Source organism: Tursiops truncatus, chromosome 3 (assembly GCF_011762595.2).
Source record: "Tursiops truncatus isolate mTurTru1 chromosome 3, mTurTru1.mat.Y, whole genome shotgun sequence".
Classification (NCBI taxonomy): Eukaryota; Metazoa; Chordata; class Mammalia; order Artiodactyla; family Delphinidae; genus Tursiops; species Tursiops truncatus.
In genome coordinates, this window is record NC_047036.1 from 117,008,951 (window position 1) to 117,031,299 (window position 22,349).

The 22,349-nt window shown below is 49.1% G+C and overlaps 3 protein-coding genes across 4 annotated transcripts; 2 read left to right on the forward strand and 1 right to left on the reverse strand.

Annotated features, from left to right (window-relative positions):
- The first annotated feature begins 47 nt into the window (after positions 1-47).
- On the forward strand, positions 48-12,164 carry IK (IK cytokine). Its single transcript, XM_019924550.3, has 20 exons — positions 48-204; positions 753-819; positions 2,153-2,245; positions 2,973-3,032; positions 3,853-4,020; positions 4,200-4,314; positions 4,775-4,845; positions 4,938-4,984; positions 5,876-6,039; positions 8,105-8,213; positions 8,561-8,600; positions 8,762-8,975; positions 9,225-9,243; positions 9,712-9,790; positions 10,050-10,130; positions 10,383-10,440; positions 11,284-11,372; positions 11,575-11,683; positions 11,857-11,891; positions 11,976-12,164. The coding sequence occupies exons 1-20, from the start codon at positions 189-191 to the stop codon at positions 12,001-12,003; spliced, it is 1,662 nt and encodes a 553-aa protein (XP_019780109.2). The 5' UTR covers positions 48-188; the 3' UTR covers positions 12,004-12,164.
- Positions 12,165-13,911: 1,747 nt separating this feature from the next.
- WDR55 (WD repeat domain 55) lies at positions 13,912-19,421 on the forward strand. 2 transcript variants are annotated; one of them, XM_033853266.2, is made up of 7 exons: positions 13,912-14,202; positions 17,613-17,713; positions 17,807-17,894; positions 17,965-18,177; positions 18,274-18,373; positions 18,463-18,632; positions 18,713-19,421. In XM_033853266.2, exons 1-7 carry the CDS (start codon positions 14,012-14,014, stop codon positions 19,029-19,031), a joined length of 1,182 nt encoding a protein of 393 aa, XP_033709157.1. In that variant the 5' UTR covers positions 13,912-14,011; the 3' UTR covers positions 19,032-19,421. The 2 variants fall into 2 exon arrangements, with proteins under 2 accessions (XP_033709157.1, XP_004322028.1); XM_004321980.4 differs by having other exon boundaries at positions 13,914-14,202; positions 17,998-18,177.
- DND1 (DND microRNA-mediated repression inhibitor 1) lies at positions 19,252-22,289 on the reverse strand. Its single transcript, XM_073802596.1, is given in 5 exon segments — positions 19,252-19,800; positions 19,803-20,189; positions 20,868-21,329; positions 21,716-21,833; positions 21,937-22,289. Coding segments are annotated over 5 exon segments (1,059 nt in total). The 5' UTR covers positions 21,961-22,289; the 3' UTR covers positions 19,252-19,732.
- Positions 22,290-22,349: the final 60 nt, after the last annotated feature.

The following is a 22,349-nucleotide window of genomic DNA, read 5'->3' on the forward strand; positions in this document are numbered from 1 at the left end:
AGCCAATGCCATAAAAGCATTGCGGGTCAACTCTTACTCGGATTTCTCCGCCCTCTGTTGCGGCGGAAAAGCTGGGGCACGAAAGGCACTGTGGGTGGACTCTTGAGGTGCATTGGGGGCAGTCGCCTGTCGTTGCCGTGTTGTTGTAGGGTCCTCGGTCGTTGCTGGGTTGAAATACCGCGGACGAAATGCCGGAGCGAGATAGTAAGGCTTGGGTCATCTGCCCTTTCTTCCCCGCGGGACTCGGGACACTTGGCGCGTTATTTTGGCCTCAGAATTTAAGCCGGCTGTGTGCGCGAGGGTGGAGGCGGGCCGGGATGTGGCGCTTGTAGCCTGGCGAAGCAGTTGGGCCCCGAGCGAGGCCGGGCAGCTCCAGACTGTCCCTCAATCTTGTCCTTGCCCCAACCCACGACAGATGAGATTTATCTGTGAACCACCCCCAGACCCCGTCACTTAATTTTTGGTTCCGTAAATTTATCTTTCGTGTAGTATCTTAGGTGTCATCTTCAAGAAGTTTTTGCTGATCCTCCAGCGCTGGTTTAGGGGCCCCCTCCTCTGAGCTCCCATAGCTCCTTGAATTTTCCTACTTCAGCACTTGTTACCCTGTATTGTCAGTGTCGATGTTCTTGCCTTTCTTCCTCACTAGATTGTGAGCAACTCAACTACAGGAAAAGACGTCTGTAGATCCCCAACCTTTGCACAAGACCTGACTCTAAGAGATTGATTAAATTAACATCAATTCCTTTTCTTAGGCGAGCCGTTCTCCAACCCTTTGGCCCCAGATGGCCATGATGTGGACGATCCTCACTCCTTCCACCAGTGAGTGTTTTGATGTAGAACCATGGGAATGAGCTGGGTAATGAGTAAAGTGGTGGTGGTGGTGGTGAAAGAATTCTGAATGTCTTGTCAGCAAGGATGACCAAAAAATCATACCGCTTGCTCTTTATCTTTGTGAACTTTTAACTGGATCAGGCCAACTGCATAAGAGTATTAGAGGGGAAATTATGGCAGGGAGAGTGCTAGTTTTTAAAATTGATGTTTAATTACACGTTATATAGGAATTAATTCTTGTAGGAAATTAAAACATCAGAATAAGGGTAATGTTGTCTTTGATAACGTCCCAATTCCATCCCCTTTCTTAGAGGTAACCACCATTACCTTTTTTACACTTATCTTTTTGTCCTACTCTTTTTAAATGCATTTGTGTACACACATTCATATCTGAGTAAAATACATCATTGCTTTGTGAATTAAAATATTAAAATTAATCGGTGATATATTGTCTATATATCAACTTTGCCACCTGTGTTGGGGTTTTTTTTAGTAATTTATTTATTTTTGGCTGCATTGGGTCTTTGTTGCTGCACAAGGGCTTTCTCTAGTTGCAGCAAGCGGGGGCTCCTCTTCATTGCAGTGCGCGGGCTTCTCATTGTGGTGGCTTCTCTTGTTGCGGAGCACAGGCTCTAGGCACGCGGGGTCAGTAGTTGTGGCTCGCAGGCTCTAGAGCGCAGGCTCAGTAGTTGTGGCGCACGGCCTTAGTTGCTCAGTGGCACGTGGGATCTTCCCGGACCAGGGCTCGAACCAGTGTCCCCTGCGTTGGCAGGCGGATTCTTAAGCACTGTGCCACCAGGGAAGTCCCATCCTCTCACTCATTCTTGATTTATAAAACTTTTTTTTTTAGTAGCCGCGAGCAGTGGCTACTCTTTGTTGCAGTGTGCAGGATTCTCATTGCGGTGGCTTCTCTTGTTGCGGAGGACGGGCTCTAGGTACGCGGGCTTCAGTAGTTGTGGCTCGCGGGCTGTAGAGCATAGGCTCAGTAGTTGTGGCACACAGGCTTAGTTGCTCCGCGGCATGTGGGATCTTCCCAGACCGGGGCACGAACCCGTGTCCCCTGCATTGGCAGGCGGACTCTCAACCACTGCGCCACCAGGGAAAACCTTTTTTTTTTGGCAGGTGGATTCTTAACCACTGTGCCACCAGAGAAGTCCAATTTATCAAACTTTTTAATCGTTAACAGTCTGATGCATTAAAAGTGGCATGTTCTTTGTTTTAATTTGTTTTTCTCTGATTTCTAGTAAAGTGAACCATATTTTTTACATATTCCTTTTCCAATTCTTATTGGGTACTAATTTTTAAAATTTTCGCCCTCTAGATCAAAACTCACCAATGAAGACTTCAGGAAACTTCTCATGACCCCAAGGGCTGCACCTGCTTCTGCACCACCCTCTAAGTCACGTCACCATGAGTAAGTTCTGGGGTGATCCAATCTGTTTCCCATCTCCTTCCTATGGAAAATTTATTGAACTAGTTATCTTAGGAACTGGAAAGCTAGTTCTCTTTTGAGGTCCATGGTTCTGATTCCCTGCCTTTTGAGATTGAAGCTCCAGGAAAGACTGGGATGCTGTATGGATCTCATTTTTTAAAAAATATTTACTTATTTATTTGGCTGTGCCGAGTCTTAGTTGTGGCACACGGGATCTTTTAGTTGCTGCATACAGAATTTTGTGGCGTGTGAACTCTTAGTTGCGGCATGTGGGATCTAGTTCCTTGACCAGGGATTGAACCTGGGCCCCCTGCATTGGGAGCATGGAGTCTTAGCCACTGGACTACCAGGGAAGTCCCATGGGGATCTCATTTTTTCTCAGAGTATGTTCCATGGACCATTTGTACTAGAGTTACTGCTCGTGCTTAAATAAGTAGATTTCTGGGTCCATTCTAGCCCCACGGACTCAAATTCTAGGGCAGATATTTGAGAATATATAATTTTAATAGTCCTTCAGGTGGTTGTGATGCTTTCTAAAGCTTGAGAACCACTCACCTACAAATATTGACATGGATCTCTGCCTGATTGAAACTGGTCAGCTATTGCTGTGGTCAGTATTCTAAGCCTTTCTTCAGTCCTCAAAGCCACTTCTTGGGGTTTCTGGGGCTGTGGCAATATTTTGCAATCAGTGAATTTCTTTCTTTTCTAGGATGCCAAGGGAGTACAATGAGGATGAAGATCCAGCTGCACGAAGGAGAAAAAAGAAAAGGTAAAGGAAGGATGGAAGAGTGTTGGGTTTTATGGTGGATACTGTTCGGGGAAAAGGAGTAGGGGCTAGTTATGAGGCAAGAGACTGAGGTTTTCCTTTCTTGTCTTGAGAGTCTCTGCTTTCATAGTGGAGAGGAATGATATTTAGAATGGCCGTTTAGGGCTTTGGAGTCAGCTTGTGTTTTAATCTCATCTTTACCAGTTTCTAGCTGGATGCCGTGGGCATTTTGTTTAACCTCTCTAATCCTCAGTATTTTCATGGGTGGAATCAAGATAGTGATAATAACTGTTATCAGGTTGTCACGAGGATCAACTGTGATAGTCCATGTAAACACTTAGTACCAGTGCCTGGCATATAGTAACCACCCAGTTAATTTTGGCTGCCGTCAGTTATCATTGTCATTGCTATTATTTATATGATACTAAGCTTCCTAGACCTGGTACTTTGCTTTTTTCTCTTTTCTTGAGGAGGACTGGCAAGGAATGATATATTTTCAGGTGATATTTGGAACGTGATAAAAACTCAGACTTCCTGGTTGCCGTATGGTAAAGTCTCATACTTGTAGAGACTCGGTGATGTAGAGTTAGGTGACATCAAAGGATTCTGAAGTGACAGATGGAGTATACTATGGTGGCATTAGAACAGTGTATCTGTGAGCTGGGAGATGCTGTAGTTCTGCTTTTGAGGAATATCAAGAGGTGGCCAGCAGTTCTATGAGGATATATATGAGCTTTCAGCATAGAGAGTTGGGTGAAGGTATAGGGAAACAGGCAGGAACAGTTCTGCTGAGCCTTACACATTTGCCTTTCCCTGGTCACAGTTATTATGCCAAACTTCGCCAACAAGAAATTGAGAGAGAAAGAGAACTAGCAGAGAAGTACCGGGACCGTGCCAAGGAACGGCGGGATGGAGTGAACAAAGATTATGAGGAAACTGAGCTGATCAGCACCACAGCTAACTACAGGGCTGTGGGCCCCACTGCTGAGGCGTGAGTACCGAGTGGGCCAGGGCATGGTTCCCTCAGCATTGCAAAGTCATACAATGGCAGTATGAATTCTTCCTCACATTTTCCTTGCTCTGGAAAGCCATTTCCCCATGCCAAGCCATTTCAAGAGGCACTTGCCACCCACAAAGGATGGTTCTTATGTGGCCTCTTTCATTCTACAGGGACAAATCAGCTGCAGAGAAGAGAAGACAGTTGATCCAGGAGTCCAAATTTTTGGGTGGTGACATGGAACACACCCATTTGGTGAAAGGCTTGGATTTTGCTCTGCTTCAGAAGGTGAGCTTTGTTGGTAGATGGAGAGTAATACTAGCATGCTGAATGCTCACCTTTTGGGGTGAGGAGGGAGACTGCTGTTAGTTCAGACCATGTAGAAGAACTAACGGTGTCCCCTCTGTAGGACTAATTGCTATTCATCGTTCAAGTCTCAGCCTCAGTTTTATCTTCTTGGGTAAACAAACCTTCCCTGATCACCTGTGTATTGTTAAGTCTCCCCACTCCTCACCTCCCACTACCTGCACCCTTGCATAGCTCTTCTGTTTTACTTACAGCAGTTATCACACTTTGTTGTTTAATCGTTTAATTTGTCTGTCTCTCTTTTTATAAGCTCCATTAGGCAAGGACTATATTGTTTTGTTCAGTATTGAGTTCTTAGTTCCTGGCACAGTGTGGTATAATGGTGTTCAGTAAGGATATGTAAAGTGAATAAATGTCTAAACCTTACTTGCTTTCCTGTTAGGTACGAGCTGAAATTGCCAGCAAAGAGAAAGAGGAGGAAGAACTGATGGAAAAGCCCCAGAAGGAAACCAAGTAAATAAACATCAGGGAGAGCTTGAGAGTTTAGAAAGGAGGGGCCAAAAGTAGGAACACATTTAGCAAAAATGTTCTTTTTGTCTTTTCAGGAAAGATGAGGATCCTGAAAATAAAATAGAATTTAAAACACGTTTGGGTGAGTACAGAATTTCTACACTAGTGGCTCTGCATTCCAGGGGAATTGTAAGGAATTTAGTGCTCTGGATGGAATATGCTTCCCCTTTCCCTCAATCTACTTTTATCTCTTTTTTGTCCCCAAACCAGCTACTTCGCACAAAATACTCTAATAGAACTCAGATGTAGACTTAGTTATTTCATATATATTACTAATGTCCCCTCAGTTAGGTTGGAAGCTCTTTCAGATTTGGGCTTATCCATATGGGAGGTAGCATGGTTGTTGATTAAAAACTCAGAATTCAGAAACCTGCATTTGAATCCTGTAATGAAATCACACTAAGCATGTGATTTTGGGTGCAACCAACTTAACTTCTCAGCTTCTGTTTGTCCACTTGCAAAAATGGGGTTAACGTCCACCTCATGGGATTACTGGGACGAAGAGAAATAATACATGGCAACATGCCTATCACACTGAGCATATGGTAGAGCTATTTTTTCCCATCTTCATCAGTATTACCTTAAACTTCATCCTTCTTCCTCACAGGGCCTAATACGATGCTAGGCACATAGTGCCCTTGAGAAGGCACTGTAGGAAGGGTGGATAAGAGCTCAGGCTTTGGAGTTAAACGGCCAGGGTCCCATTCTTTGTTCTGTCGCTTAGTAGCTATAGGACTTGCAATAGTCATATGACTTAAGTGGTAGTAAAACCCTTACTTCTCAGCCTTAGTATTCTTATCAGCTAAAAGGAGATAATAATGACCACCTCACAGGGCTGTTGTGAAGACTGAATGAAGCAAAGCAAGCATAACACTTGGCATGGTGGCTGGCACACAGTAACCACTTAGTAAACAGTAGCTGTTATTGTAGAAGTTTCTCACTGGCTACTTGCTGCTCTTTCTCTTTTTTGTAGGCCGAAATGTTTACCGCATGCTCTTCAAGAGCAAAGCATATGAGCGGAATGAGCTGTTTCTTCCAGGCCGCATGGCCTATGTGGTAGACCTGGATGATGAGTATGCTGACACTGACATCCCCACTACTCTCATCCGCAGCAAAGCTGATTGCCCCACCATGGAGGTGAGTGACCCAAGTCCCGAGAGCCTGCTATGTGAGCCTCAAACCTGGGAATCAGCTTCACTTCTGCCCTGAGCCTCATCTACCACATTTAACCAAGTCCTGCCCACCTTTTAACCTCCTAAATCTCAGTTGAATCCATTCACTTTTTTCTATCTCCACCAACAACACAATAACATTCCAGTCTAAGCCATCATCTCTTGGGACTTCCCTAGTGATCCAGTGGTTAAGACTCTGTACTTCCAATGCAGGGAGCATGGGTTCGATTCCTGGTTGGGGAAATAAGATCCCACATCCTGTGCAGCATGGCCAAAAAAAAAAGTCATCATCTCTTGTTGGAACTATTAAAAGGGGTTCCTAGTTGGTTTCCCCACTTCCACTGTGGTTCCCTTCCAATATTCTATTTATTTTTAGTATTGTTGAGATGTAAGTCACATAGCAAACAGTTCACCCCTTTAAAGTGTACAATTCAGTGGCTTTTAGTATTTTCATAGAATTGTACAACCGGCATCAGAATCAATTTTAAAACATTTTCATCATTCCAAAAAGAAACCCTGTACTCTTTAGCCGTTACCACTCCCCACATCTTTCCATCCCCTTTTCCATTATCATTTTTACACATGGCCAGAGTGATCATTTAACAGCATGACTTTTTCTCATCATGGTTTAGAAGGTTTTTTTTTTCTGCCTTCACTACTGTCATTTTTTTTTTTTTTAAGATAATTTTTTAGAGCAGTTTAAAGTTCACAGCAGAGCTTCCCTGGTGGTGCAGTGGTTAAGAATCTGCCTGCCAATGCAGGGGACATGGGTTCGAGCCCTGGTCCAGGAAGATCCCACATACCGCGGAGCAGCTAAGCCCGTGTGCCACAACTACTGAGCCTGCGCTCTCCACCCCACGAGCCACAACTACTGAAGCCTGCGCGCCTAGAGCCCATGCTCCGCAATAAGAGAAGCCACTGCAATGAGAAGCCCGCGCACTGCAATGAAGAGTAGCCCCCGCTCGCTGCAACTAGAGAAAGCCCGCGCACAGCAACAAAGACCCAGTGTAGCCAGAAATAAATAAATTAATTAATTTTTAAAAAAAGTTCACAGCAAAATTGAGAGGAAGGTACAGAGATTTCCCATATGTGCCCTGCCCCCGGTTTAGAAGATTTGATGGTTTCTTTATTTTTAAAAAATATTTATTTATTTATTTTATTTTTGGCTGCATCGGGTCTTAGTTTTGCAGGATCTTTGTTGCAGTACACGGGCTCTATAGTTGTGGTTCACGTGCTCAGTAGTTGTGGCGCAGGGGCTTAGTTGTTCCATAGCATGTGGGATCTTACTTCTCCAACCAGGGATAGAACCCGTGTTCCCTGCATTGGAAGGTGGATTCTTAACCACTGGACTGCCAGGGAAGCCCTTTGATGGTTTTTTAGTGTTAGGATAAAGACCAAAATCTTTTTTTTTTTTAATTAATTAATTTATATTTGGCTGCATTGGGTCTTTGTTGCTGTGTGCAGGCTTTCTCTAGTTGCGGTGAGCGGGGGCCCCTCTTCATTGTGGTGCCCAGGCTTCGCGTTGCAGTGGCTTCTCTTTTTGCGGAGCACGGGCCGTAGGCGCGCGGGCTTCAGTAGTTGTGGCTTGCGGGCTCCAGAGCGCAAGCTCAGTAGTTGCGGTGCACGGGCTTTGTTGCTCCCTGGCGTGTGGGATCTTCCCTGACCAGGGCTCAAACCCGTGCAGGCAGATTATTAACCACTGCGCCACCAGGGAATCCCAAGGCCAAAGTCTGTATCATGGCTTGTGAGGCTCTGTAACTCCTGGCCTCTCCAGCCTCTTTCTACCATGCTTCCCAGTTTATTTTCCAGTCATCCTGGCTTTCTTGAATGTACTAGATTTACTTATGACCCAGGCCGTTGTATGCTGTTTCATCTGTCTGGAATATCCTTTTACAACACCTCCTTTCCCTGTCTTCACCTACTTAATTCTCACTTATCCTTTAATTTGTTAATTTGTTAAGTAAATGAATGAGTAAATGAAGAGAGTCCTGCTCAGTGGGATAACATTCTTGCTCCTTGGGGGTTTTCAGGCCCAGACCACACTGACCACAAATGACATTGTCATCAGCAAGCTCACCCAGATCCTTTCCTACCTGAGGCAGGGTACCCGCAACAAGAAGCTCAAAAAGAAAGATAAAGGTAATCTGGAGAGTTAGGGAGAGAAACCTTACCCCTGGAGGGGCATCTGAGATGGAACCAAGGTCTCCTGGAGCTTCCAGAACATTGGGAGGCTCCTGGGGACCAGAGAAAAATGGGAGCAGTGGAGCATTAGCAAGGGATGGTTACATCCAGGTTCTGTCTGCTTGACCCACCCAGGAAGCAGTGGTCAGTTTTGAGGCTTGAGGAGGGGGAGTATGGGGTAGCTTTTGTTGTCCCATCTTTTAAACAGAAGATGTTTAAAAGGGCATTGAGAACTGAAAAGCATGGTGAGGCTGAGTGGGAAATAACTCAGGAGTGTCTTCCTCACTCCTCTCTTTATGTTACAGGGAAAATGGAAGAGAAGAAACCCCCTGAGGCTGACATGAAGTATGTATCGTAGCCCTTGACCCCTGATCTGAGGGAGGAAGGGCCTCTGGGTTTCCTGTCTTTGGCATTTGGGGGAGGCCTTGGTGTGAGAATCTGGAGAAATGGCCAGGGGAAATGGAAGTTTGTGTGACCTTGTCAGCTAGGGATCTCTGTTTTCCTAGTATATTTGAAGACATTGGGGATTATGTGCCCTCCACAACCAAGACACCGCGAGACAAGGAGCGGGAGAGATACCGGGAACGGGAGCGTGATCGGGAGAGAGACAGAGACCGTGACAGAGAGCGAGAACGCGATCGAGAGCGGGAGCGGGACCGAGAGAGAGAAGAAGAGAAGAAGAGGCACAGCTACTTTGAGAAGCCAAAAGTGGACGATGAGGTGAGATGTAGTCCCGGGCACTAGGTGGCGGAGCTGCCCATCTCTGTGGCTGCCCAACCAGGTACAGAACCCCTCTGTTATGTAGGTGGCTCATGGTTTCACAGCAGCAACTGGGTCAGTTAATCCAGGGTAGGAACCATCCTGGAAATGGGGGCAGGGGGTAGGGTAGGGAATTGATTCAAACTTGAGGGAGAGATGAGTGGGCATCCTTCCTGGTGACACTCACTTCAGTTTCTGTTTTCTTTCCAGCCCATGGATGTTGACAAAGGTGAGTTTTAGCCATGGCATCTTGCATTGGCTCTGGCAGTGCTGCTTTCCTCTGGGCTGAGAGTCTGACCCAGAACTCAGAGTTGCCAAGGGGGGCACTGGGGGACTTTCTAGTTCTGGGTTCTTGGAAGATCCGTGTCTTGCTTTATGGAATAGACAGAAGATGAGTCTGGAGTTCTGTCTGTCTTCCTGGGCAAGGGCAGGGCATATTTGCTCTGTTTGATATAATTCTCCCAGCTGTGGGGTTCTGAAGACATGGGGCAGGTTGAGTGGACAGTATTCTGGGCACACTAGTGCATCTCAAGCAGAGTAGCTCATTTTGAATTGGAATTTGATTAAAACTTTGTTAGCTAAAGGGTTCTGTTGCTTAAAAAATGTTGTTATGAAAGGCACAGGTGGGAAGTGTGTTGTGGGGAAGAGGTTGTAAGCTCCTTATTTCAAAGTCTGAACAGAGTTCTCTTTCGCCCAGGACCCGGATCCGCCAAGGAGCTGATCAAGTCGATCAATGAAAAGTTTGCTGGATCTGCTGGCTGGGAAGGCACTGAATCATATCCTTTATTTCAGCGTGTTCATTCCAACTCCACCTGCCTCCCTGCTTCCCCACAACCTCCCCGCCCCCATCTTGCTCTTTCCCTTTTGTGCTGAATTTTGACAAGGATGAAGTCATGACTTTCCCCTTTCTCAGAGGACTCATTCATGTTCACAGCCCTCTCCTTAGAGTTTTCATGTTGGGGCTTCTAGCCCTTGGCCCTTCCTGCTTGAAGTTTTTCTGCTATTGGGAGGATTATTTTCTTTAACATAACATATGCTGAAGAAGCCAGAAGACAAGAAGCAGCTGGGAGATTTCTTTGGCATGTGCAATAGCTATGCTGAGTGCTACCCAGCCACGTACGTGAGACTCTGTTACAAAGAAGGAGGCTGGGATGATTGCAGAACAAGGTGGGGGGGGGAGTGAGGTGTAAATTTGATTTGTTGGGACCCAGGGGTACTTCTTACTGGGTAAAGTATTCTGTTAGGCTCTGAGTGGGAGGCCTAGGAGGGGTGGTTGTTCCTAGGCATATAGCCTCTTAGTGGTAGGTTTCTGCATGAACCATAGGAGTCTGGGTCTGCACCATCTCTTTAACTGTTGCTTCTCTTTAGGATGGATGACATGGCTGTGGACAGTGACGAGGAGGTGGATTATAGCAAAATGGACCAGGTGTGGAGCTGGAAGGATGGGTGGGGACAGTTACTCTTTAGCGCATATCCCCTTCCCTCCTCCCAAATGATCTGTTTCATTTCCTGGGCCTCATCTTCCTTCAGCTGCAGCAATAGGAACAGCAGCATTGTGGGGTCCTGGGCAGCTTGACTGTTTTAAAGCATCTGTACAAAGTCAAAAAATGAGATAGGGCCATAAATATATTACTTTTTATTTTCTGTAAAGTGCCAGGCTTTGATTTCCATCCTAGGGAGTAAGCAGGCCTTTAGTGCACATGTAGAAAGGGAAGAAGGAATTTCAGTTTTTAGAAAATAACTGGAAAACAAACAAACAAACTGAGTTTTATTCTAGCCAGGATTGACATTTTCCTCTAAGCCTTAAAACAAAAACAAACGAACAAAAACACCAACAAACACTAACACCATTAAGGGTGAAGAAGTGTCATATACTTTTCCTTGTTTTCTCTGTACTGCAATGCTTAATAGCATGGTTTAATTCTATCTTGGAGCCTTGCTTAACCCTGGCTCTGCCAGGTATTGGTTTTGTGACCAAGCCAACTTATTTTACTGCTTTTTCCTCAGTTTCCTCATTAGAAAAATGGAGAGAACTATAGTTCTCTCTTAATAGAGTTTTTGAGAGAATTAAATAAGATACATGTTTAGTGTTCAGAATGATGCCTGGCACATAGTAAGTACACAGTTAACATTTATTATTGTTTATTAGGGTAGGATTTATGAATGATAAAACCTGGGATTATGGGAGAGCCTGGCTTTAATCAAGGGCTAAAATCTCATTTCCACTGACATCTTTTCCTTCCCTGCCCCCCATTCTGTCCTGCAACAGGGTAACAAGAAAGGCCCTTTAGGCCGCTGGGACTTTGATACCCAGGAGGAATACAGCGAGTATATGAACAACAAGGAGGCTTTGCCCAAGTGAGTCTTGGTACTAAATACAGCTAAGAGTGAGGAGAGGGATGGTGGTGGGGGTGGACTATCCCACAGCAGATTAGAGGGTGTAGTCTGGCTGAAACATTCTGAAATCGGTTCTCTGCTCACCGGGTCTCCTGGGAACACCTAGCTACTGCTATTCAACCTCGGATGCCTTCTTCCCTCAACTGCCCTTTTTTTCCCTCAGGGCTGCATTTCAGTATGGCATCAAGATGTCTGAAGGGCGTAAAACCAGGCGCTTTAAGGAAACCAATGACAAAGCAGAGCTTGATCGCCAATGGAAAAAGATTAGTGCGGTAAGTGGGACTGGTTCTGGGTGGGAGAGCTTCAGCTGGGAGGAGATACTGGCCCACAGATTCAGGAACAGGCAGTGGGTCAGAGAGCCATGGAAGTAGGAGAGAGGTCAGCCTTGGGTCTCAGGTGAGCTTAGACTGGCAGCATAACCATCAACTATAACTTCTTTTTGCAGATCATTGAGAAGAGGAAGAAGATGGAAGCCGATGGGTGAGCAGCAGCATTCTTCCTCTGTGAGACTGGTGAGAACTGCTTAGTGTATTGATCTTATGCTCATTTCTCTTTCTATTGCAGGGTTGAAGTGAAAAGACCAAAATACTAATCTCTGGTTCCAACCCCAAGAATAATCTCCACAAGGATGTGCTCTCCACTGCTCGCTTTCTACAATTCCAAAAAAAGTTGCACGATGTTTTTTTTTTTTTGTGAATGTATATAAAATTTCATTGTATAATCTTTTGGTTCCATTAAAATTGGTTAACCTGCTGTCTTATCTTCTCTATGTTGAGGGCCCAGATGCACCAAGAGGGCTACTAATTCCATATACATGTGATTGTATAAAAATCACATGGAGAAAGTCAGCTCAGTCCTTTCCTGAGCTGTGGCTCTAGATTCCTAAGCAGGACATATACTAGCCAGGGTGCCCAGTGGAGGAGGGAAGAATGACCCTCACTGTCAGGCAAGAGGTGGATAGAGAAACTTAAGGATGATTGGTCTTAAATATCAGACTCATCTGGGCCCATCCGGGGACCTAGTCTTAGGGCAGAGGTTCCCTGGGAATTAGGGTCAGCCCAGTGGGCTGCCAGTCTGATCCCAAGGTTGTGCAGGACTGGGCTCTAGGTAAAGGCACCTGATGAGAAACACTCCTGGGAACAAAAACCCTTCACAAATTTATGCCCTTCTGGGATCTTTAGTAATTCCAAGCACAAATCACTGCTTACCTGGTTGAAGGGGAAGTGCCTTGGAGAATCCCTGTCCTAGACCAGAAGAGTTTAGTGCCCTTCAACACACTGAAAGTTTGCCAAGGCCCAGGGTGGGATCGCTGGCCTCCAAATCACTCCATCCCCACCCTTTTCCTCTTGGCTCATTGCCAGCACTTTGGTCTGGTACTCATCAGCAAAGGTCACCAGTTCTTTCTGGCTGGATCCATAGCTGCCACTGCCTGCCCTGAGCTAAGACTTGTGGGCTTACAAGATCCAAGAAGAGCTAGATGGCTACTTTAGCCATTGCCTTTGGTTACTTTCACCTTGACAGGGCAAGAGCTTTTTGAGGAAGCCAGCTTTATGCACGGCGCCTAGGAGGCTGAAATTGGGCACTGTCTGCAATAGCACCTAGAATGGCTAATTTCAGACAGTAAGTGACACCCTGATGTCATGGCTGTAGGCAGCAGTCACAATTAGGAAAAAGGTCACAGAGACCCACCTGGCTCAGATGAAGGTACCTAGAGGGTCATTAAGATCGAGACCTTCTGGGGGTTGACTGCCAGTTTAAAATAAGTTTCTGCAAGAACCACCAAGCCTTGTGGAAGTAACCAAGATCCAGACAGGAGCACATGCTCCTCCTTATCTGCCCCACCATACACAGTGCTCTCATCTTTGCGGAACCTTTGGTAACCGGGATGTCCAGAATGTCAACTGTTGTGCCCATTTTTCCTTTTCAGCAACTCCTTGCCAGCTCTGAGCACAGCTGGCCCAGTCCCGCTGAGGGTCTGTAGCCAAACGGTAGGAACGGGTGGGGCGCTGTTGCTTTGGCCACGAGGATGTTCAGCATGGAGGGCTGCAGCTTAATAAGTGTGTGCGCGTACTGCCTGCTGTCTACGACCCCCGCAGGTCAAATTCTCGCGGCGTGGGCTTTTGTCGCTTACTGACCAAACTGTCTGTCGCTTGTCTTGGTCTTTCACCAAACCATGAACGACTGGCGTCCCGCTCTTCTCTCCCGAAGGCAGGCAGGCAGGCAGTCATCCTTTACTGATTGCGGGAGACAGTACCAAACTGTCAGCACCGCTCAGGAAAAGGGGAAAGAACTTAAACGCAGTTCTCGACTTTACGTGAAGTGACCAAGGAGGGGACTGATGGATGCGCCGTCTATCTGACACAGGAACCTCCTCCGCTGCAACACTGGGAAGTAGCTGGATTAGGAGGCCGGGCTCCTCGGGTCGGTGCCTCCCACCAGCTGAGTCAGGCCCCGCCTTTTCCGGGTTACGGAGAACGCCTTGACGCCACTTCCTGCCTGGCCCCCTACCCCGGAAGCGGTGCCCTGGGCCACTCCTCCCGCCGATCGACTGGTTCTTGGGTTTACCTACCAATTGCTGCGCGGCTCGGATCCTCTGGTTCATGGACCGCACATGTGAGGAGAGGCCCGCAGAGGATGGGAGAGACGAGGAGGACCCCGACTCCACGGAAGCCCCAGCCCGGATCCGGGACACTCCGGAAGATATCGTGCTGGACGCTCCGGCCAGTGGACTGGCGTTCCATCCGGCCCGCGATCTCCTGGCGGCTGGGGACGTGGACGGGGACGTGTTCGTGTAAGTGCGGGGCAGAGATGGGGGCGTGGTGGGTGTGGGGCTGCTCGGTCTGGAAGCTCTGCAGCGATGGAGCTGGGATGAGGAGAGGTTACAGGGAGACTAAGTTTACAAGACTCAGTCTTGTCCAATTCGTTTAATAACATTCGCCTTTAAGCAAGTTACCACACAAATCTATTGAAAGAACTGAGAGACAAAGTAGCTGGAAAGTCGTGACGGAGCCCGGACAGGCAGGCGTTCAGGACACTGTTATTTCCCACCGAAATATTGTATTGATCCTGAAACAGAACCAACTGGGCCCCCTGCTTTCGCTTCTTGCCCATTTTAATTGATCTTTCAAAAACACAAATCCAACCACCTCACTTCCTTGATTAAAACCCTTCAATAGTTTACCTTTGCTTTTAGAATTAAATTGAGATTCCTTAATCCGGCTTTCAGGGCTTTGACCATCTGGCCCTTGCTCACTTTATTTTCTGTTTTCTGTGCTTATTCATCGTTACCTTTTTAGTGTACCTTGAAGCCTCAGCTCCTTTGCACATGTTATTCCTTCTTCCTGGAATTTCCCTCACTTGCACCTATTGTCCCAGAGTCCCCAGCATCTCTTCACTCTTCAAACATGCCTCAGACTAAATTAGATTACCTGTTAAATGCTGCCTCGGCACCAGATACCTTTTCCTCATAAACTACATAATGGTGTGTAATCATACATCCGTTTGCATAATTATTTGAACACTGTCTCCTCCACTAAAAAAATGTTTTTTAAACTTTTTTGACCTCGCCCCACGGTAAAAATAGCTTTTATATTATGTGTGATGCACTCTAATATTTTCTGGTTTATTTTATTCTGTTGTTATTGCGGGCACACACAGAAAATGCTGATTGCAGCTCAGTAATGGGTCATGACTAGAGTCTGAAAAACAATGTTCTGGAGTGTAATCTGTAGTCTCTTTAGTTCTCCATTTTATCTCCTGCGTCTAGCCCAGGGTTAGTGCTCAATACACGTTTGATTTTGAATAAAAGATGTAGGCTAGAAGCAGTGAAAAGCCATTGAAGGCCTTAACCAGGAGAGTTGTGCTATCAGATTTACTTAATGAATTTAAACCCCAAACCCCTCATTAGCTGCAATGGCCTTGGGCAAGTTAATTTCTGATTTTCATCTTTGAAAATGGGAACAGTAGAGAATTCTCTGGTGGTCCCATGGTTAGGACTCCACGCTTTCACTGCCAGGGCCCCAGGAACTAAGATCCTGCAAGCCCTGTGGCTCTGAGGAAGGAGGGAGGGATGGAGGGAAAGAAGGAGGGAGGAAAGAAGGAAGGGAGGGAGGGAGGGAGGGAGAAAGGGAGAGAGAGAGAAAAAGAGAGAGGGAGAGGGAGAGGGGGGCTTCCCTGGTGGCACAGTGGTTAAGAGTCTGCCTACCAATGCAGGGGACATGGGTTCGAGCCCTGGCCCAGGAAGATCCCACATGTCATGGAGCAACTAAGCCCATGCGCCACAACTACTGAGCCTGCGCTCTAGAGCCCGCGAGCCACAACTACTGAAGCCCACATGCCTAGAGCCCGTGCTCCCCAACAATAGAAGCCACTGCAATGAGAAGCCCGCGCACCGCACCGAAGAATAGCCCCTGCTTGCCGCAGCTAGAGAAAGCCGCGCACAGCAACAAAGACCCAACGCAGCCAAAGATAAATAAAATAAATAAATTTATATTTAAAAAAAAAGAGAGGGAGGGAGGGAGAGAGAGAGAGAAAGGCAGGTAGACAGGCAGGGAAGGCAAGGCGGGAAGGAAGGATAAAAGAAAATGGGAACCATAATACATACCTTGCAGAGAGGTTTACTACTTTTATCCATGTTTACAGTGCCAGACACTTGGGAGTCACCCTGGACTTTTCTTCACACACACCCCTGGCTTCTGTTTGTCTCCTCTTCTCTACCTTCAGCCACTGCCTTCTGGAGGCCTCAAACTTCTCCCATGACCATTCCAGAGAGGTTCCTTTTTCCAAAAGAATTCAATTCAGACTTCTGCCTGGCCTACATGGTTGTCTCAAGCCTAGTCCAGCCCATCTTACTAGATTCAGCTATACCTCTCTCTTCCCACTTGAACTCTCCTCATTCCTCGTGGGAGAGACATCAGCATCTGCCTCCAGTATCTGCCCTTTGTTCTCTGCCAGGTGAACTACTTATTCTTCATGATCCAACTCACATGTCATCACCTTAGTTAGCTTTCCAGGGCTCTCTTCCCTTCCAAAGTATTCATTCAATCTGTGTTTATTAAGCAGCTTTTTCATGCTAGGCACTGGGACAGAACAAACAATAAGTAGACCCAGTTCTGCCTGCCCGGAACTCAACTAGCAAGTAAGCACTTATTCATTCAGCCCTTTTTGAAGATCTGCTGAGGCAGACACTAGGGATAATCTCTGACAGGTACTTGCCTCAAAGCTGAGCTTACAGGCTGGTGCCTCTCTGCTCTACCTCCCTTGTCATCCTTCCGCCACACGTGCTCACAATGTGCCGTAATTTTTTTTTTTTTTTTTTGGCTGCGTTGGGTCATCGTTGCTGCACGCGGGCTTTTCTCTGGTTGCGGCGAGCAGGGGCTACTCTTCGTTGTGGTGTGCAGGCTTCTCATTGCGGTGGCTTTTCTTGTTGGGAGCATGGGCTCTAGGTGCGTGGGCTCCAGTAGTTGTGGCTCGCAGGCTTAGTAGCTGTGGTGCACGGGCTTAGTTGTTCCGCAGCATGTGGGATCTTCCCAGACCAGGGCTCGAACCCGTGTCCCCTGCATTGGCAGGCAGATCCTTAACCACTGCGCCACCAGGGAAGCCCAATGTGCCGTAATGAATTGTGGCTTTCTTTAGCTCCTGTAGACCTGGAGTGTAATATCCCTGTCTTACTCATCTTTACATTTCCAGCTTCTGGGCTGTTCTGTCATCAACTATTTTTGGACCTCCAGAGTGATTCAGACCTAATCTTTCCCCAGGTTATGGCTTTCAAAGATGATGAAGAGGGGTGGGGTGAGGTCACAAAAATGTACATTGAATGAAAAAAAGACCTCACATTTGAAGCTCATTGAAGATGGGAAAATGGAGGACTTCCCTCGTGGTCCAGTGGGTAAGACTCCACACTCCCAATGCAGGGGGCCAGGTTCAGTCCCTAGTCGGGGAACCAGATTCCGCATGCATGCCGCAACGAAGATCCTGCGTGCCGCAACTAAGACCCAGCACAGACAAAATAAATAAATAAATATTAAAGAAAATAATAATATAAATACCTATTCATTTGAAAAAAAAGAAAATGGGATGGTAAGCTCCTTGGGCTTGGAGGTGTACAAGCAGGAACTCCTAGGTAGGTGGAAGTTTGGCTAGTTGGTCTCTATACTCCCAGGTGAGGTCTGGAGTCATTCACTCTTCTTCCATTCTCCCCAGCTTTTCCTACTCCTGCCAAGAGGGAGAAACCAAGGAGCACTGGTCCTCAGGTCACCACCTCAAGTCCTGCCGAGCCGTTGTCTTCTCTGAAGATGGGCAGAGTGAGTATTAGGAAAGGCAGCCAGCAGTGTGGTGGTGGGAAGGGAGCAATGAACAGCACCATGACCTGGGCATTTCCCCCTCCCTCCCCACAGAACTTGTTACTGTGTCCAAGGACAAAGCCATCCATTTTCTAGATGTGGAGCTGGGACGACTGCAAAGACGCATTTCCAAGGCTCACAGGTAAGGGGAAGCCAACTGTGTGTTGAGCCAAAGGGTAAGGATTGATTGGTACATCCCTACTGGGACAAAGGTGCTCGAAGAAGTTCTGTATCTGTGTCTCTAGTGCCCCCATCAACAGCCTGCTGCTGGTGGATGAGAATGTTCTGGCAACTGGGGATGACACAGGTGGCATCCGCCTCTGGGACCAGCGGAAGGAGGGCCCCTTAATGGATATGCGGCAGCATGAGGAGTACATTGCTGACATGGCTCTGGACCCAGCCAAGAAGCTGCTGCTGACAGCCAGGTACAGCCTCAAAGCTGCATCCCCTCCCTTCCCTGTGTTAAATGTTTCCCTTGGTGGGTACCTCCAGCCAAGCCTGCTGCTTTGCTCTCTCTACAGCGGAGATGGCTGCCTTGGTGTCTTCAACATCAGACGACGCCGGTTCGAGTTGCTCTCCGAGCCTCAGTCTGGAGACCTGACCTCTGTCACACTTATGAAAGTACAGCTGGGTGGGGCGGGAGGGGGGTGTGCGATAGGGACTTGGTTTGATGTGGCTCCACAAACATGGTTTGCCCTGTTTCCCTGCAGTGTGGGAAGAAGGTGGCCTGTGGCTCCAGTGAAGGTACCATCTACCTCTTCAACTGGGATGGCTTTGGGGCCACAAGTGACCGCTTTGCCCTGAGAGCTGAGTCCATTGACTGCATGGTTCCAGTCACTGAGAGTCTGCTGTGTACCGGCTCCACTGATGGAGTCATCAGGTGAGAGAAGCCGGATGGCCCTCCAGTCATAAGAAGGGCAGACCTAACCGGCCCATACCAACACTTTTCTTTCTCTCCAGGGCTGTCAACATCCTGCCAAACCGAGTGGTGGGCAGTGTGGGCCAACATGCCGGGGAACCTGTGGAGAAGCTAGCCCTCTCCCACTGTGGCCGCTTCCTGGCCAGCAGTGGCCATGACCAGCGCCTCAAGTTTTGGGACATGGCCCAGCTGCGGGCTTTGGTGGTGGATGACTACCGCCGGCGCAAGAAAAAGGGAGGGCCACTACGGGCGCTGAGCAGCAAGGCCTGGAGCACGGATGACTTCTTTGCAGGACTGAGGGAGGAGGGAGAGGACGCCACAGCTCAGGAGGAGGAGGAGACTGAGGATGACAGTGACTGAGGGAATGAGCTGAATCTCAGGATGGGTTCTCAGCGGACAAGAGTCTTGCTTTCTGGGCTGGATCCCTAGAGAGGCTGGGAATTTAAAATATCCTATTGTGCACAAGAAGATGCTCAGGATCGGCACACTGATGTGGGGAAGTACTTGCCCTGTAGCAGCTGCTCACTCCACCACTGTAAGACAAGCCCACAGCTGGCGCAAGACAGCACAGACACAGGTGTAAACCAACCAGGGGTTTAATATAAATACAACCAGCATAGAAAAACTCAAAACTACGCATACACCAAAACCAGAATGCCAAGTGGTTGGGGCAAAGGCAGATTTCTGACCCTTTGGCTCAGCCAGCCCCCAAATAAAAACATCAACAAAGACAAATCAAGAAAATAAGAAGCAAAGATTCATGCTAAGCTGTGGGAGGAGAGAGGGGTGTGTGTGCGACTGTGTGTCAGAGAACAACCCTGGGGTCAGGTTAAACCCCAGGCTGGGAGGGAGAAGGGAAGCTCCCTCACCACAACTTAGCCAAACTTGAGCTGCCCCGAGGTGCTGTGGGCCCTGCCTCAGCTGGGAGGCTGTGTCAGGCCTAGGGCAGGGCCCATGCTCCTCCCCTTCTTGGGATCAGATAGCAGCTGCCCAGGCCTGCTGGGCCAGGGACTGACACAGGCTCTGCCTACTCATTCAGGCTGCCTGGGGAGAGGATTAGGTCACTGCTGAACCATGGTACCTCCTGCCTCAGCCGCAGCAGACCGCTGGAGGCTGGCCCCAGACTCAGTGCCTCCAGCAGCCTTGCAGACACAGCATCCTTGGCCACCTCATGCCCATCCTGCCCACTGGGGGCCAGCACAACCCAAATGAGGCCACTGAAGGGCACTGGATGCCCAGGGATCACCACCTGGTACCAGAATCGGTGCCAGCCAGAACTTGTGCCCAAACACTTGGTGAGGAACAGTGGGCTGCCCAACTTCATCCGTTGGCATAGCAGCTGCAGGGCAGCCCGAGCCCCTTGGGACTCCAGCCCCTTGTCCCTGGCCAGGGCTACTTGGCTGCCCTCTGGCTGTAGGCACTGTAGAGACGGACACTTGAGCTGCTGGCGGAGTCGCTGCTTCAGGTCTGGCTTAAGCCACTCCACGGCCACCTGTTCTCCACAGAGGCGTGACTGCCCTGCAGGAAAAAGGCAGAGACAGGGCGGGGTCTAAGCCCTGGGCCCAAGCACCGGAGTCCTCTGGAGTCACACAAGCCTGTTTAATTTGTAGCCTCCCCATTTCCTGGTGTGACACCAGGCAAGTTAAATAACTTCTCTAGGCTTCTTTGTGTTTACTTACAAAGGGAGTGCAATAACTGCTACCTTCTAAGTTTCCTTGGAGTACTGGCTGATTGCAGGCTTTGTCTACCTCATAACCATCAGAATAGCTAACCTTTACCATGAATACTTGCCAAAAACTACAGAATGTGCTAAATGCTGCTTAATTCTCAGCTTCAGGAAGCAGGTTCTACAGTGGATAAAAGGTAGGCTCAGTTGGATTGCCTTGGGCAAGTAAATTTTTCTTAAAACAGTCTCCTATCTAAAGAGGGACAATGTTCTATGTTTCACTGCAATTTGAGGGTTAAGTCAGGAGATAGTGCATGTGAAGTGTGAAGTTTAGGTGAGTGGTAGCTGGTAGCACCGGTGGAAATTTAAAAACGTGAGGTCAGATAGTCTGTCTGAAACTCAAGTGTGTTTGACCCTAAGGTCTCGCGACTTTAACCCGCTATGCTGATCTACGCTGACGTGTTGAAGTAAAGTGCCGGGTAGAACGCGTTTCGCCCCAACCAGCGGCCCCCCGCAGTCTCCACCCCTACCTTCCACCAGGGCCTTTTTGGCCATGGCCGCGGCGCGGTGCGAGCTGAACTTGAGCAGTGCGATCTGCGCGGGCGCCGGCCCAGGGCTGGGCAACAGCAGCGCCTCCTGCAGGCCGGGCCCCAGCGGCTGCAGCGCGAGCAGCAGCGCTTGGCGGCTCAGGCCCGGCGGCAAGCCGTCCACACTCAGCTCGCACTTCTCGGTGCTGCGGCACACGAGCAGCGGGCAGGACGGCCGCAGCGGGTGGTTGTGCAGCGTGGCGATGGCGGCCTGGGCGCCGCGTCGCGAGCTGTAGCGGGCGTAAGCGAAGCCGCGGTTCAGGCCGCTGAAGGTCATCATCAGGCGGAACTCGTAGAGGCGGCCCACGCGCTGGAACAGTGGGATCAGCTGGTGCTCGTACACATCCTGGGGCAGCCGCCCGATAAACACTTCTGACCCGGCCGGCGGCGGGCTGCCCACCCATCCTGGGGGAAGGGGGTGGGGAGGGACACCGTCAACCACCCGGACGGTTCCGGGGTCGAGGTCCAGGAACCGAGCGCAGGAGGGAGTATGTGTGCAAACGTCTGTGAAATGGTTACAACACCCGTACGCCCCGGGTCGTTGGCGTAACTGGGTGACTGAGCTACCAACGGGGCTGGCACCTTGAGACTGGCTCCTTTCCTCGAGGGGGCGGGTGGGTGGGAAGCCACAGACAATGAGTTTCATCAGCTGGGGGGGCGGGTAACGGGGTAGTTATAAGTTTCTGACTGTGGAGCCTCGGCGTAGGCCCCTCCCTCCCCCGAACGCGGCGGCTCGTGGCCGTCGAGGCTGCCTTAGCCCTCCCGTAGGCGTAGGGCTGGGACTACCGTACCTGGGGGTGGCCCGCCATACTTCCTCTGCCCGTTCACCTGCACCAGGCGGATGCCCGTCTCCCTGACCCACGCCTCCAGCGCCGCCTTGTTCTCTGGATTCACCCTCTCACACCACAGCTGAGGGGGAAAAGGGCAGGTTGGAATGCCTTATCGCCGCGTCCACCCCCACCTCGCCTGTTATGTCCAGGGCTCACCAACCCCCTGATAGGCAAACACTTACCTCACACTCCCGCTTGGACTGCATTGCTCTCCCACTGGCTCGCTCGTACCCCCTTTATAAACTCCTCCCAATCTGCCCCTCTGGAAGCTTCCCTACTCCTCCACCCCCAAAGCTCTCATTGGCTCTGAGCACGACCCCGCCCACCAAGGGGGTGGGCGTATCCGCCGCACGTGCGCCGCGGGAACCTCAGACCCTCAGGTGAAAGCTAGAGACCCTAGTGGGTGGGTCTGCGGGCAGCCCCACCTCCTAAAACACGGCTCGCAAACCTGCAGGATGGAGGCTGGAGGCGAGAACGTCAGGGGCGCCCTTCCCCTGCGGAATAGCCCGTGGGAGCTACTGTAAGTGTCTCTCCCCATTTTCCACCGCGGAAGTGGTCGCAGTGGGAGGCCCAGGCTCTAACAGGGAAGGCAGGG

Coding starts and splice junctions, on each gene's coding strand:
- IK (XM_019924550.3), top strand. Junction 6,040..8,104: donor CTGATTGCCCCACCATGGAG/GTGAGTGACCCA, acceptor GGGGGTTTTCAG/GCCCAGACCACACTGACCAC. Junction 9,791..10,049: donor GGCTGGGAAGGCACTGAATC/ATATCCTTTATT, acceptor AACATAACATAT/GCTGAAGAAGCCAGAAGACA.
- WDR55 (XM_033853266.2), top strand. CDS start 14,012: ATGGACCGCACATGTGAGGAGAGGCCCGCAGAGGATGGGAGAGACGAG. Junction 14,203..17,612: donor GTGGACGGGGACGTGTTCGT/GTAAGTGCGGGG, acceptor CATTCTCCCCAG/CTTTTCCTACTCCTGCCAAG. Junction 17,895..17,964: donor CGCATTTCCAAGGCTCACAG/GTAAGGGGAAGC, acceptor ACTGGGACAAAG/GTGCTCGAAGAAGTTCTGTA.